The sequence below is a fragment of the Daktulosphaira vitifoliae genome, unplaced genomic scaffold (genome assembly GCF_025091365.1).
Source record: "Daktulosphaira vitifoliae isolate Bord-2020 unplaced genomic scaffold, ASM2509136v1 Scaffold_1, whole genome shotgun sequence".
Taxonomy (NCBI): Eukaryota; Metazoa; Arthropoda; class Insecta; order Hemiptera; family Phylloxeridae; genus Daktulosphaira; species Daktulosphaira vitifoliae.
Window position 1 is genome coordinate 67599354 of NW_026099572.1, and position 15759 is coordinate 67615112.

General features: G+C 23.4%; 1 protein-coding gene across 1 annotated transcript in view; it reads left to right on the plus strand.

The window, feature by feature from the left end:
* Positions 1–346: 346 nt before the first annotated feature.
* Positions 347–15759, plus strand: part of LOC126895829 (pikachurin-like) — a 31471-nt gene continuing 16058 nt past the window's right edge. The window contains exons 1-3 of the mRNA XM_050668090.1: positions 347–752; positions 7770–7886; positions 12743–12988. Of these exons, the coding sequence (XP_050524047.1) occupies positions 638–752; positions 7770–7886; positions 12743–12988 (478 nt within the window). The 5' untranslated portion in view covers positions 347–637. The remainder of the gene's footprint in view (positions 753–7769; positions 7887–12742; positions 12989–15759) is intronic.

The following is a 15759-nucleotide window of genomic DNA, read 5'->3' on the forward strand; positions in this document are numbered from 1 at the left end:
TGAAAATGTCACAAACCTTATAATACATAAAATACAAAAAAATTTAAATTCATTCAATGGAATATTAAAAATATTTATATATAAAATAAATGTTTTATTTGAGTGAAAAAGAAGTGTAATAAATATATAGCTAATATATTTAAATCTAGGTCTGTGATCAAAAATCTCCATTATTTTACGCTTATGGTTACTACACTTACATAATATGTATGTAATTTAAACTAGCCGGTAAAACTTTCTACTTTACAACGTCTTTGAAAATTTCCTATGGATTTTAGAAATTGAAAGCTATGGCCGACAGATAGCACGCATACTTGAATGTTTTACAGATTTTACCTAGTGTGAACAAGCAGACAGTCAGTCACCCATAGCAATTCAACGAGTCCGTTACGCATTAATCAAAAGGCTTATCAATTTTTGTTATTAACTTTTTTTGAAGTTTTGTAATAGCTTATTAAGTTCCAATAGTGTGAATTATAGGACAGTGGTAGTGTTCATAAGTAATATATTTGATCAAAATGACGCTAATGTGACACAATACCAAACGTAAGAAGTCATGCTTCCAAAAAAACGCAAGGGGCGCAAATAAATGTTGCTCAAATATTACTTGTGCTGGTGAAATTTGTGAGACAGTAAAATGCAAGAACATAGGTTTTCCCTAACAGTTTTTGTCTTTATCGCAGTCATAAATGTCGTTTTTGGAGAATTACAAACAGCTGAGAAAAATTTACAGTTCGAAGCAGCGTTTCAGGGTAAGATTATTTCATTTATTCATTAAAGTTACACTGTATTTTTGTCTAAATATTTATTTATTTAAATATTATCTTTTTCTAATTTCTTTTAAATATGACAATAATTCTAAAATATCGCATTTTTCCTCACTTTATATAATCATTAAGATATTTATTTTCTATCAAACACAGAAAACAAAAATTCAATATTAAAATTTAATGTCAATTTACAATTATTAATTTGCAGAATGCTAAATTTATATATTCAATAATTTATTTGCTTAAGCACTAAATTGTTGCTAAAAAAAAAAATACCTAATGATAATAAACACAAAAAAACATACAAAAATTGTATAACATACGTAAGAACTTCAAAAATATCTTGTGTCATTTTATTATTAATGGTAAATATATATTTTTAACTTTACAATAATCATTTAATAATTTATGTCGATATTTTTTTTGTAATGAGTTAGTAAAATATCTTAGAGAAATAATGAATTTTAGGCGCAATGTCTATGCAAAATCAATACATGTATGCGTTGTTCTTAAATAAAATGTATGAATTAATTTTTATAAACGATTGGAATACTGCCATTTTAAAATTAGATTTGATAAATTTAAATAATTAATAGAAATTTTTAAGGATAAACCAGTTTTTTTTCATTATACTTATACCTTTACAATATGAGACTTTGATAATTATAGCTTTAATTCGAAGCTAAGGAGATAATAATTTTACTATTATATGGTTTTTTAAATAATTCATATATTGGTATGTGTCTTCACATATTCTTAGCAACTATTTTATATTGAAATTTATTGAGTCAAGTACTTTTAATACTACTAGATTAATGCTCCATGATTAATACTCAAGGCGCAGACTAAGACACATAGAGATATAACAGGAAGCTAAAGGAAGTTAATTGTTTTTTTGAATACTTAAATAAATATGTACATATACAATAATTTTCATAAAAACTATCGTTAGAATTATTCTAGACTATTTTATGTATGGTTTATTAAAACTAATAAAAATACGTATACAACTTTTTAAAATAAAATTGTTATACTTTTTGAATTTATCATCTAATTTTTCTTTATAAAAAATCATCCATTGTTTATGATTTTAAAAATCTTATACAGTTTTTAATAGAACTCCAGTTAAAAAGAACGAGGACATTTATAATCTATTTTTTAATTTTATTTATAAATTGTATGGATTATAAGTGTCAAATAAGAAAACCTTTTATTTAAGTAAATTACACGCAGAAAAGACACGCACTCTTAAATGCATTAGTTACTATTAGATTTTTTTTAACAAGTATAATTTTTAGTCATTAATCTTCTTTAATTCGAAGATGTCAATTTAACTATATTAGTTGGATCTTAAATAAGTAAACAATTATAATCTAAAAAATGATTTATGTATCATTTAATATTGACTGTTGAAAACTTATGATAGTATATTTAAAAGAACTTACAGGTGTGCACTCGATAACAGAGGGTTGTAAGAAAAATCAATTCTTTCTCAAGTTTGCAGGGTTAAAAATCATAGCTGTTAGTGTTCTACATCGTACGCCACTTATTTGGTTATTATTTTAATAATTATTTAATTTATAATTTAATCTTCTTTATTAGAAGGAAATACATTAAATTCTCAATTTCGATTATTTCAAAAATTTAGATAGTAATGTAATTGTACTGTAAATATTCTAAAACAATATTTGTTACTTCAAGTACACATTATATACTCAATTAAAATAAAATCAACTTTATTGAAAAACAATCAAAGATTTTAATGAAAGCGACAAGTGTAAAAATCCTTTTTGGTTTTATATCTGATATTTTAAAATAGTATTTAAGGATAAAAAGTTGAAAGATATATTGAGACCATATGATTGAATAAATTGATAAGAAAATCTTGACCGCATTCTGCGTTACGTTTTCATAAATAGGCTACAGGATCGCTAAATCTTAAATCTAAAAAGTGGCATGTGTCCCATAAAAAAATAAGTATAACATATATATTAAACATTTATTAGACAATTTTTCCTTTCGTCCTCGTCTCGCCGACGTATTACTACCATCGCTACCAACTCCACCGTAACGTCTTGTGTATTGATTAACAACAATTGTTGGATATGGCGGGGTCATGCTTTTCGGTTTACACCGTAATACGTCGCCTTATTTGCCTGCATTCACACTTTGACACCTTATATTATTTACCATATTATTATAAAAAAGAATTTCAAATATTAATAAATTTAAAATGCAAAAAACCTTTCATATAAAAATATGTACAAAAAAATAATAATAATATAACCTTCAATGTAAAATTGTTTAGAAATTTTAATTATGTAAAAATTGTGTATAAAAATTGAATAACAAAATTATTTTCTTTAGTTTTAAAACTTCCTACATTCAAATTTCATAAAATAATTGTTTTATTTAAAATTCATAATACGTGTAATATTATTTACAATTTTTTTTTTTTGTTATATAAATGGACTGCTCAATAAAATATCAAAATTCATTTTAACAATGTTTTTATAATTATTTAAAGAATATTAGAGTTAAATATAATGAAATAACCCTATATAGACATGACAGTTTAATTTAGTTTAATATTGACAATAAACGCTGCTGGTTAAATATAAAAATGTTAGTATCTTAGCTTAGAAAGAAAGACAATTTAATGAAAATGGATACGATCCAAAAACGTTAAAGTGTCGTCAATCTAGTCACTACAGCTGTACGACTATTATTTAAAATCGTTCATAGCTTAAGTGTAAAATTTAAAATTGATGCCAAGATATGTCAGTAAATTTTATTAAATCCTGATTAATAAAAAAAAACTCTAGTTGAGTTAATTTTCACGTAAGAATTTGTTTGCATATTGTAATGCATTTTATTTTTAATAGGCCAATGAAAACGTATTTATATTTATTGATATTAACTTGATATATATCAAGTTAATGGTATTAACAACTGAAAATTATTTACATATAATATACATTGTATATATGATATTTTTAGTAGTATTTAAACTCTTTTAGAAATCTAGTGAAATTATTATTCATTGCTCTTCAAAGCAAATAACTCAATATTCGAATCATTATCATGCATTATTCTCGTTATCATTAAATAGTTTAAGCATTTTTTTCTTCTTCTCTTGTCTTTGCAAATCTGGTTCTCCATTCTTCAGTCTTTTCATGTCTACGTATCGATTACAGTATTACAGCATTTCCTCTGTATTTACCTTCCTCGGTGTTCCTCTATCCTTGAGTACATTTTTTCGTCGTTCAAATATATTGTCATAAGATGATTTTACCTCAGTAGGTGACCAAAAATTTTCATTTTTCTTTGTTTCATGATTTTTAACAGAATTTTTTCCCCCTACTTTTCATTTCTGCCCACTTGATTTTCAACAATCTCATCCACGTACACATTTTCAACTTTTTCTTGACTATTGATGGTCTATGTTTCACAATCATATAACAATACCTTCTATTCATAGCATTTGACAATAATTTTTACTTATACTTATATTAAGTTTTTTGTTTTCAAGCCGCTTACTTTTTTACATAAATGCACTTTTTACCATAGTTGTTTCTTGCCTAATTTACATTGCGCATATACCATCACCTTTTCAATAATTCAAATACTTCCTAGGAACTTGGATTGTTTTACCTGTTGTTTTAAGTAATTTTCTATTTCCAGCTTCGCTAAAGGAATTTCTTTTGCTTTAGTCACCACCATTGTTTTTGTTTTATTTGCATTTATTACAATTTGATATTTTTACAATATTTTAGTAAGGTTGTTAAGAGAATTTTGAATATCTTTTTCCGATTCAGACACTAAAACAATACTAACTCTAAATCGTATACAGTAGATCTTTTCTCCATTCATGCGTATTCTTTTAAAGTTTTTCTTATACTAGTCTATAATTATTCTACAAATAAATTGAACAGACGAGGAACAACCTTATCTTACCCTTTTTTATTTAGCTTCTTATTAATTTTTGCTGTAGTGTTATGTTCTCCTACATCTATTAGGGTCTTTTGTTACTTGTATAGTAACATTACTCGCCTATCCTTCAAATCTATTCGTGTTTTTTTCATATAATTCATCAATTGTTATAAATGTATTTCTATTTACATTTAGCTTTCTTTCCGTGAGTAACCTTAGGACTATAATTGCTTCACCTATATCAGTTCTTTTTCAAAAACTGAACTGATCTTTATCTATTTTCTTCCTTTTCTTATTCTTTATTATGTAAAGCAGTATCTCGGAAGCATGTGTTAAGAGACTTATTGTTCTGTAATTCTTGCATTCTAAGAAATTACTTTTTTTAGGGATTAGTACAATTTTACTTTTGGCAATGTCTTTTAGAATTTGCTATCCCTATACACGTTCTTAATCATTTCAAATAGCTTACACTCAGTATCTTTTCCGACATTTATCAATAATTCTGTTCAGGATGTTATCGACTTATAACGCTTTATCTTGTTTCAATTCATTTAGTGATTTGATGAATTCAATTTTTGTTATATTTGGACCTATGTCTCCTTTGTTTGACTGTATTATAATTTCAATATTCATATCGTTTTCTTCTATCGATCCTTCATACAGATCTAAAAATATATATAGTATTCTTTCTACCTCGTCACTATTTCGCCTTCATCTAATACGCTAAAAACATTTTAAGATCCTTTCACATAAGCGGTTATATTTTCCACTGATAAACACAAAGCGAAATATTCTAATGATTTCTTTATAAAAAATTTTACCTAAAATGTATAAACGAACCTTCGATGAACGGTGTATCTTATATTATACATTACACATACAAATGGAAAAACATTTTTCCATAAAACAAGCCTTTCATGAGTTTTTACATTATGACAATCAAAGAAACTTAAACGTACAAAATAAAATTGTATTACTTGTACTGATAAAAGAATCAGCTTATGTGTAACTTTTTCGAATGGTCTAAATATATATGTTCGAATATCGTTCAAAATATTATAACACGTTTTGTTGGTATCTTGGGAATTAGCTGATCTTAAGTATTTCTCGCGTACAGCAAATTAGCTGATTCAAGTATTGGTATTTTCTCAATAAGTTTCACTTAAAAATCAAATTTTTCAAATGCCAAAGACAGAAACGTTTCTAGTATATTCAATGTCGAAAAAATAAAATAAAAATATATAAAAAATTAATACTATCATCAGTAATATTTAGAAAGCAATTTTAAAAAATAATGTTTTAAAATATTATAATAATGTTTTAAAATTATAAAATAAATAAAAAACCCAGCACTGTGGTGTGGCGGCACAGTGGGGTCGTGGCATAGTTGGGTCCAGTATAGATGATATCTGACAGTGATTAAAATCACTATCATAAAAAACGCTTCGATGCAAATCTGTAGATAGTGTTTAATTGAAAAAAAAAAAATTTGTTAAAATAGCATATTTTTAAATACGGTAGCCATTTGCACATAGAAGATAGGTCGTCGGGACAAATTTTTTTTTTTCATTTAATAGTATATAACATAACCTTTGATTTGATATATGTTTAAAGGACTCAGTATTTCCCGAACATTTTCAAAAATTAAGTTGAAAAAGTTAATTTTTGTAAAAAAGTTGCTATTTTAAATCCCCCCCCCAATGAGCAGGTTAAGTGATAGATTTTCAAAAAAATGATATCAAATGAAAGGAAAATATCTAAGGTTTTAGTATAAAAAAAAATTATATTGATTTGTTTAATTTTGAAAAAGTTATGGAAGTTTTAAGAAAAAAAAGTGAAAAAAATGACAAAATTTACCGATTTTTAAATTTATAATTTTTTTGGATATTTCCATCATTTTCGGGAAACGAAGGAACTTTTTTTAATTTTTAAGGGTAAATATCTAAGGTATCTATAAAAAAAAAAATTATATTGATTCGGTCATTTTTAAAAAAGTTATGTCAATTTTAAGTAAAAAAAAAATTGAAAAAATATCGAAAATTAGCGATTTTTAAATTTGTAATTTTTTTGGAGATTTCCCCCGTTTACGGGGAACGAGGAAATTTTTTTCACTTTTTCAGGGTAATGTCTCCAACTAGATACGATTTGTGATCTTTTGACGTATTTTTGAAAGAAAGCGGTTCGGTGAGAGCTGAGAAAAAGTGGTAATAGACATAAAAAAAAAAAAAACACATCATAGTTAAATTAATACCTTCTCAGCTTCGCATCGAAGCTAAAATATAATAAACGTACATTTTCTATTATAAATATTTCTCAGACATTATACAAATACGCTACTCACAATTTTTAATAATTAATTAGTAATTTATAATAAAATTAAAATTAAATAATCATAACGTTATCCTAAACATTCGTGTTATTTTTTAAGTTTCATCTTTTTGAAATTTTATTAAATAATACTAAAATATATTTAAATTATAAGAATAATTTATATAATAATGGACGTCATGTATTTTTAATAGTGCTTCTTTAAAAACGTCTTAAAATATAGTCAAAATTTAAATAGGTTTGACATATCATATTTGAACAGAATGAGTAGAACTCACACTGTTTATAAATAATACATGTGATGACTCAGTATATGTAATGTATTTTATCAAACTTATTTTTAATATTTTTAAAGCTAAAATAGAAAGTAATGTGGAATAAATTTTTACATTGGATTTATTTTTGTTCCACGAGGATTTAGCCCATTCATAAGATAATTTTTTTGTACATAGAAAAAAAGGAATAGAAACATAATTGGTGGGAATGACTTTTTATTAAATTTATAAAAAAGAGTTATAATTTTTAATTTTTCAACTTAAATAAATAATCGACAGAAGAGTGATAAATAATTTTGTTACAAAAATATTCTTACAAAACATAAATAATTAAATTTTTTAAAGTATTAATTAAGTTATTTTATGGAATAACATTAATCCAAAATATTAATGTATTGCTATTTTTTTTTGTGCAAATTTCTAAAAATACTTTTTGATTTTTATTAATCATTTAATTATACAGGTCGTTGTGGTATTGATAGTCCATGTCAACAACTGTGCTACGAGTTACATGATGGCATGTTCGAGTGTGACTGTAAAGTAGGATTTTCATTACACGAAGACGGATATACATGTACAAGTGAGTTAATACTACAAATGTAGAACATTTTTAATTTATGAATTATAATACAAACCTTTTCAGATCTTGTATGGTACCTTTAATTTTATTTCAAAATTATTAATTTTCAATTGTTGTATTGGAATTAGAATAGTGTTTTTAGCGCCAAAAGATCTTAGATTATGTTTAAAAACAAGAATAACTAATAATTTTTTTTATTATAACAATATATTTATGATTATATTGATTTGGAAGATAAATATTTTTCCTCTTAATCAGTTTTGTATTTAAAGTTCAAAAGTTAGTGCATGTTTGAAACGTTATAATTTTATCTGAATATTTGTAAAGAAAAAATAAATTAATCAAAGAGTTATTTTATTTATTTAAAATAAATTATTAATTTATTCTACATCAATTCCAAATTTAGTATGTTATACTATGATATTTATGATCTGATTCTTTAAATATACATTATCTTGACATATTTCATTTATTTTAAATTAGGAAATAATTAAAAGTTAAATTATTATAAATCTATAAAAAAAATTTACTAAAAAATAGGATAGACAATTTTTTTAACATGCTGAGCAAAGTTTCAATTAAAAAAAAAATGATTATTATTTAACTTAAATAAATGAACTACTCATAACTTTAAAAGTATGTATTGAAAAACAGTGTCAATTATTGTTGTTCTTTTTTTTCTCTTAGTCGCGGTTACATTAGTACTCTTTAGCTCAAAATTGTGGGTCCCCATAAGAAGGAATGTAAATTTTTTTTTACGTGTCCATTCTGATTTTATCCAGTATTGGCGGTCAGTACTTGGATGATATTCCTGGTATAGTAACATTAATAAACATTACCCCCAAACACTTATAAGTATTGATATCGAAAGTTCTATCAAATAGTAGTATAAGTTATGTTCTATCTTCTTTATAATCACGTTACACCTGAAAAGATGTTAAGTTTTGTTATAAAAATTGATACTTTAGAATAACGTAACTTGTAATGTGTTGTTCGTTCATACATAATAAATGAACTCTATATATATAGTTATATATACAGGGTGATTTTTTTATCATAACCCACTCAATTACTTGCAGAATAATAATAATTTAAACATTTTTTTTTTTATTATCTTTAGTTACACATTATTCTTGAATTTTTAACTATGTAATACTTTTTAAGTTCATCCCTTATGCCTTGGAAGGGGGTCAACTTTGTTTTTTTAAATGGTAACACATATTTTTAATTTAATAAAATGTTTGAGTTTTTAATTTAATAGTAAATGGCATTTGAATTTTTAATATAACTTAATTCGTTTATTAGATATAATCATTTAAAGTTTCAAATTTTTGAATTAATATACAGGTATAATACACAAGGGATTACAAATATAGGTAGCTAATTGGTTTTTTATAACATCGATATTAGCAGGTACACAGCATTGTTATTATCAATTGTAGTAAGGCACATTGTTATGAGTTTATAAATACACTAACTGACAATACAGAAAGTATATCTATTGATAATCATAATTGATAATAAACAATCCGTGACTGAGACAGCAATGTCATAAAAATCCAATTAGCTACCTGTATTTACAATCCCATGTGTATTATACATGTATATTAACTCAAAATTTTGAAACTTTAAATGTTTATATCTAATAAGCTAATAAAGTTATATTAAAAATTCAAATGCCATTTACTATTAAATTAAAAACTCAAACATTTTATTAAATTAATAATATGTGTTACCATTTAAAAAAACAAAGTTGACCCCCTTACAAGGCATAAGGGTAGAACTTAAAAAGTATTATATAGTTAAAAATTCAAGAATAATGTGTAACTAAAGATAATAAAAAAAATAAATGTTTAAATTATTATTATTCTGCAAGTAATTGAGTGGGTTATGATAAAAAAATCACCCTGTATAATACTCTTTCTTGCTATATATGTAATATCCTTAGTAAAAGAACTGTAAAATGATACTTTTAAAATTATTAGGATCGTAACTCATATAAAAAATATTTTTCTGTATCTTCAATGTTTTATGCAAATTATTATACTAAAATAATCTTCCAACTGAGAAATAAGATAATACTGTAACAGATATAATTAACATAGTTATTCGGCTAGGTTTATTGATTTTACTATTAAATAGTTTATTATGAGTTATATTTATTTATTGGATTATTACTTCACAAAATGTGGTAAAATGTTTTTTGACAAATTTATTTATCAGACATCCACCAAAACAACATTTTCAGTAACTTGATAGTTTTGTCACCATTAAAGTAGCTTACGTATATTTATTCAAACGAGGAAGATGTATTCAATAAAGGTATATTTTTACCTTGTTTTATTTTCTAGTGTTAACAACTTAAAGTTTTTATTATAAACTATCGTAGCCCATTTGACACCATGATTAATTAATTACATACATGGTAAGATTAATATATACAAATCAGATATTTGTTGAATATTTTTAAATAAGTTGACTTTCCTTTGTTCTTTTCATTCACTTTTAATTTGTGACCAATTGTTAAATTAAAAAAATTACTGTAATAAATTATAAAAGTAAGAATTATCTTTGATGCTCAGAGTGTTATTCAAAATATAAATCTTGATTCAGTGAAAAAATGTAAAATGATTATAATTAAAAGATCTTTTTGGTATTAATTAGTTGAGATATAAGAGTATTGTGGAAGTTATTTAAGTAGTAATTGCATTCATTTTAGGTGTTCATAGTTCTTATAGTTTCCTACAGATTACTTTTATTTTATGGAGCGGCTTTTGTTTCTTAGTTGGCAATAATTCTAATCTCCATATTGTTGGTCGTAGACATTTAAATATAATGACATTGTTTAAATTTTTTTAAATTATTTCTTTTGTTAATTTTGAACTCCATTAATTAAAATATCAATTTTTAAAGTTTTTAAATAGTAATAATTATTTTTTATCATTCTCTTAAAAATTAATAATTACTTCATTTTCAAAAAACAGTGAACTAGCTAAAATAAAATAAAATGGCAATTGAATGTAATTAAAACAAGTTGTATTTTGTATTTTGGTTTTGTTATTATATCTATTACATTTTTTAATATCTAATAAAAACTGTTGTTAGTAAAACATTTATAAAACAGAAAACAAATTTTTAAAATAACAAGTATTGAATTTCATGTAACATTAAAACGTTTTAATTATTTTTATCAATTAAATACGTAATATAATACCTATCCCGAAGAATATAATTAATATGATACAAATACCCCAATTCAGACAAATTATCATAGCACACTTATAGTACTTTATTAATAAAAGCGACTCATTACTACACTAGAGATGATAAAATCCTAATCCGGTAAATCTCTGATTTTAGAAAATTATTTATTTCTAACACGTAATTAAAACAAAAACGATAATATATTGGAGACTTGACATAGTTGAGATAAGTGTAGATGATGTGTCATAGTGATTATTATAACTGTCATAAGAAACGCTTAGATGCAAATCTTTACTTGGTGTATAATTTTAAGAAAGAAAGAATTGTTGTTGAATTATTTCAAAAGCAACTCTATTTCTTTAAATATATATTCAGACTAACAGTTCTTTGATTTATAAGTTTAATATATGAATATATAATTAGTAATTAATAGTTTTAATTGCAGCAATTAATATTAGTATAAAATTGATATTCAATAATTTAATAACGTAAATTTTACGGAGCAATTATAAAATATTATAAAGTAGTTGTATATTTCGCTACTTCTATGGAAAATGTATATTAAAAATTGAATTGCATGATGTAAAACTTTGGAGAAAATAATTATAAATAATTTGGTCTTAACTAGTTTACAAGAAATTTTAATCTGAGATAAATAATACTTTGTCTAAACCAATTTTGCGCCAATTTCAAAACAGCAATTAGATTATTTCTATCAATTCTAATTTTAGTGGCAAAATCTTTGGTGAAACTAGGCCTGGAATATTTCAGATTATTAATATATTGTAGAATACAGAAAATAGTTCAAAATACTTTAATTGTATACCAAGATAATATTTTTTGTCAAATTTCGAATACATACAGAATAAAGTCCCAGGACAAATTTTTTTTCTGTAACTTATAGTATGTAGCATTAGTTTTAATTTAATATATATATTTAAAGATCGAAGAATTTCTGGAACATTTTCAAAAGTTATATTGAAAAATTTCTATTCACTTATGTTATATAAAAGGTTTGTATGTTTCAAGTTTTGAACTCCTCTATATAAAAGGAAACTTTTTTTTTAATTAGAAAAATAATGATTGTAATATTTGAAATATGAACCTAAACTATAATTATTTTTGTTATATTGTTCTAACAATTGGATTAATATTGTGTAAAATGATTTTACATTGTTATTGGTTTTATTAAAACCAATATAAATATTCTTTAGTCACCCTTTAATGAAATAAACATAATAAATTTTCATTTTTTATATATCAGACTTTATGGTCCGATTTAAAAAAAAGTATGTTGGATGATATAAGTATGTTATAATTTTTTTATTTTGAATCCCCCTTGTGGAGAGTTAATGATTAGATTAAAAAAAAATACATATTAAATGTAAGGAAAATACCAAAAGTAATTATATAAAAAAAATATTTTGTTTTGTTTATTTTTCAAAAAATTATGGCAGTTTTAAGAAAAAAAAGTTGAAATTTACCGATTTTAAAAATAAAAATTTTTGTGGAATTTCTTCCATTTACATGAAACGGGGGAATTTTTTCATGAGTAATGACTTCAACAAGATATGACTTTTGATTTTTTGACGTATCGTTCATAAATAACTATTATTATTAGTTAACTAAAAAATTGTTTTTTCCTCTAAAAGGAAATGATTCGGCGACAGACAAAATAAAAGAGTTTGAACAAGACATTGGACTGACGTTTGTTGATTCAAATGATATCGATTCAGAAGATAGTGTACGGTTTGTTAAAATATCAAAACCAACGTCGACGACTGATAAAGCACACATATGTTCTCTTCAATGTGGTGAAGGTGTTTGCGTTTTTGACAATCATGGTAAATCAACGTGTCGATGTCCGTTTGGAAAAACTGGGTCTGACTGTCAAATCAGTAAGTTTATTGATTTTATGTTTTTATCCAAGTAGATATTTAAAAACAGATTAATTGAAAGCACTAATATTTCTAATACTTTTGTATTTATTATTACAAATTAACTATTAATTAATTAAAACTGTATTTTTACACAGTGTACATCGTGTTCAAACCTTACAAAGTATATACGTAGTGAATAAAAGAGTTCTAATAATTATCAATCGATTCTAAGCTCTGAGCAAAATATAATACTTTTACAAAAATCAATACACAACATTTTTATGTAGTCGAATAAAATGTCTTTGAAATATAATATTTCTTTTAAAAATAATAAATGGAAATCTAATTATATAAATCTTGTAATTTGAATCAAAAGTACTAAAATAAACTTTTTAGCCATTGTAAATTTTTAAATCTTTATTCAAACGATCTTTTAAAATTAAATATATAATATAATTCAAAAGACAATTGGAATATCCAAAATGCTTTAAATGTTAGAATTATATTTGTGATCCTATCTCATTTTATCTCATTTTTTTGGTTTTTTTTAAATTAACATCGTTAAATAATGGTTCTTAAAGTATATAACTGAAACAAATGAAGCAACCAAAGTTGGAGAGGTCAAATAACTATTTTGAACAAAAAATCAAAAGTGCAAAATAAAGTAGTACAATACCCACTTTTTTGATTGAGTTATGATGAACTTTTTATTTTAAATGCTATTTATTATAGTTTCTGTAAACCAAATGCATTGAAAAGATATTATTTCTCAATTTCAAATAAATGAAATTATAAATTAAAATAATATTTATTTAATAATTAATTCATTCATCAATTGCAATTAATTTTTGTATAAATGAATATTCTGGTATTAACAAGATTATGGTCCTAAACGTTCCTGTATAACCAAGAGTTTTTTAATATAATAATAAAATCCACTTACTATAAAGTGATAATCTAGAAACTTACTTTAAAATAGCTTGTTACCACAATACATTTTGTAAAAGTTTTCTTTGAATATATAATAAAAATACTTATAAAGTTTCACCAACTAACGGTAAGTAAAACAATGCAGTTTAAAAAAAAAAACTGCCTTTATCCATAAATTTAGTTTAGTTATCATACATTTTTAATAAAACAACATTTGTACAATATTAATATAAAGTAGTGTTGACAAAGAAAATTAATTTTAAAATAAATTAAACTGAATGGGTTAATTTTTAAAGAAAATATTTTTTTTATTAAGGTTAAAATATATACTCTTACTTTCATACTTATATGGTGACATTATAACAAAGCATTAAGTTTTTTAACTCTTTTAAGAAACACGTAAATTTTACATTAGGACAGAAAGTTAACAATGAATTTATGGTACAGGAATCATCTCAGAAATTTCTATATTATTATTCAAGTAAATTAAATAACTGAAAAACTGATTTGAAAAAATCAAAACTTTTTAGTCTACTCCCGAAAAAAATCCTATAAATATGACAACTTATAGTTCTCTTGAAATTAAAAATAAAGTTTTTTGCTCTTTCATCAAAATTTAATACATTTTTTTAATATATTATGATAAAGTAAATACATACAATTTAATTTTTTAGGCGTTTTCACTAAAGATATATTTATGTGATCAGAAATTATTCTTTCTTCTTGCTCATTCCATTAAACAAATTAAATATATAACCAAATACAAATCAATGTAAATGAAACTATTTTTAGTAGATAGTATAAAACATCTTAAATTTTAAATGTTATTATATTTTGAAATAAATATCCAGAATGTAAATGTTCTTTGCATTAAACTATATAAGTTATTTGAAATCGAATAATCAAAATGTTTGCTTTAAAAAGTTAAAAAGATTTATTTATATCTATAAATATTCTACACTATATTTTTAAAAAAATATTCAAATGTTGTAATCTCATAAGTCACACTGAGATATTTTACGATGATAAAGTCATAACCTATAACCGTTGTTAATAAAGCGATAGCTATCATTTTCTCAGCATCACTTAAAGTTTAATGAAAAACTATATATACAGAGTGGAACAATTCTAACTGACAATTCATATAATTTTTGATCTACATAACATTTTATACTTTAAAAAAAAAACAATACAATTCAATGAGATAAACCTTTGTGTGTTTTTGGGATTTTAAATGGTATCTTTAGTTAAATCGAGGGGAAGTATTATGATGTTGGTTTACACATTTATAAATGACATTGTAAATCTATTTAATTTATGAAACATTAGTTTTAAAAATAAATTAATATTCATAAAAATGAAACTTTTAATTTTTAATTCTCGTTCTCTGTTAAAAAAAATATTAAAATAAGACTTTAAGAGAAATTTCTGCAAGAATAAAGCAAAGAATAATCAGTTGTCCCTCGAGTTATTGTCTGAAAAGAAAAAAATAAATAAAAATAAAGATTTTTCTATATTTTATTATTTTGAATAGCTTATTTTTAGATTTTTAAGCATATTTACTTTTTATTTTAAGGTTTCAACTGCATATAATCGGAACTCTTAATCATATAAGAAAACAAATATTATTATCACAAAATATCAAATCATCAACTTTTATTATAATAAATTTCCACTTTTGACAGAAAATTTTAAAGTTTGAAAAAATATCCGTTTTTGAAATTTTGAATAAAGAATAAAAAATAAAATAACTTAGAATTCAGATTTTAATTAAAACAAAAAAAAATTGATTATAACATAATTCAAAGACTATTTAGTAAAAAAATATATTTTTAATTCAATAATCATATAATGTATGA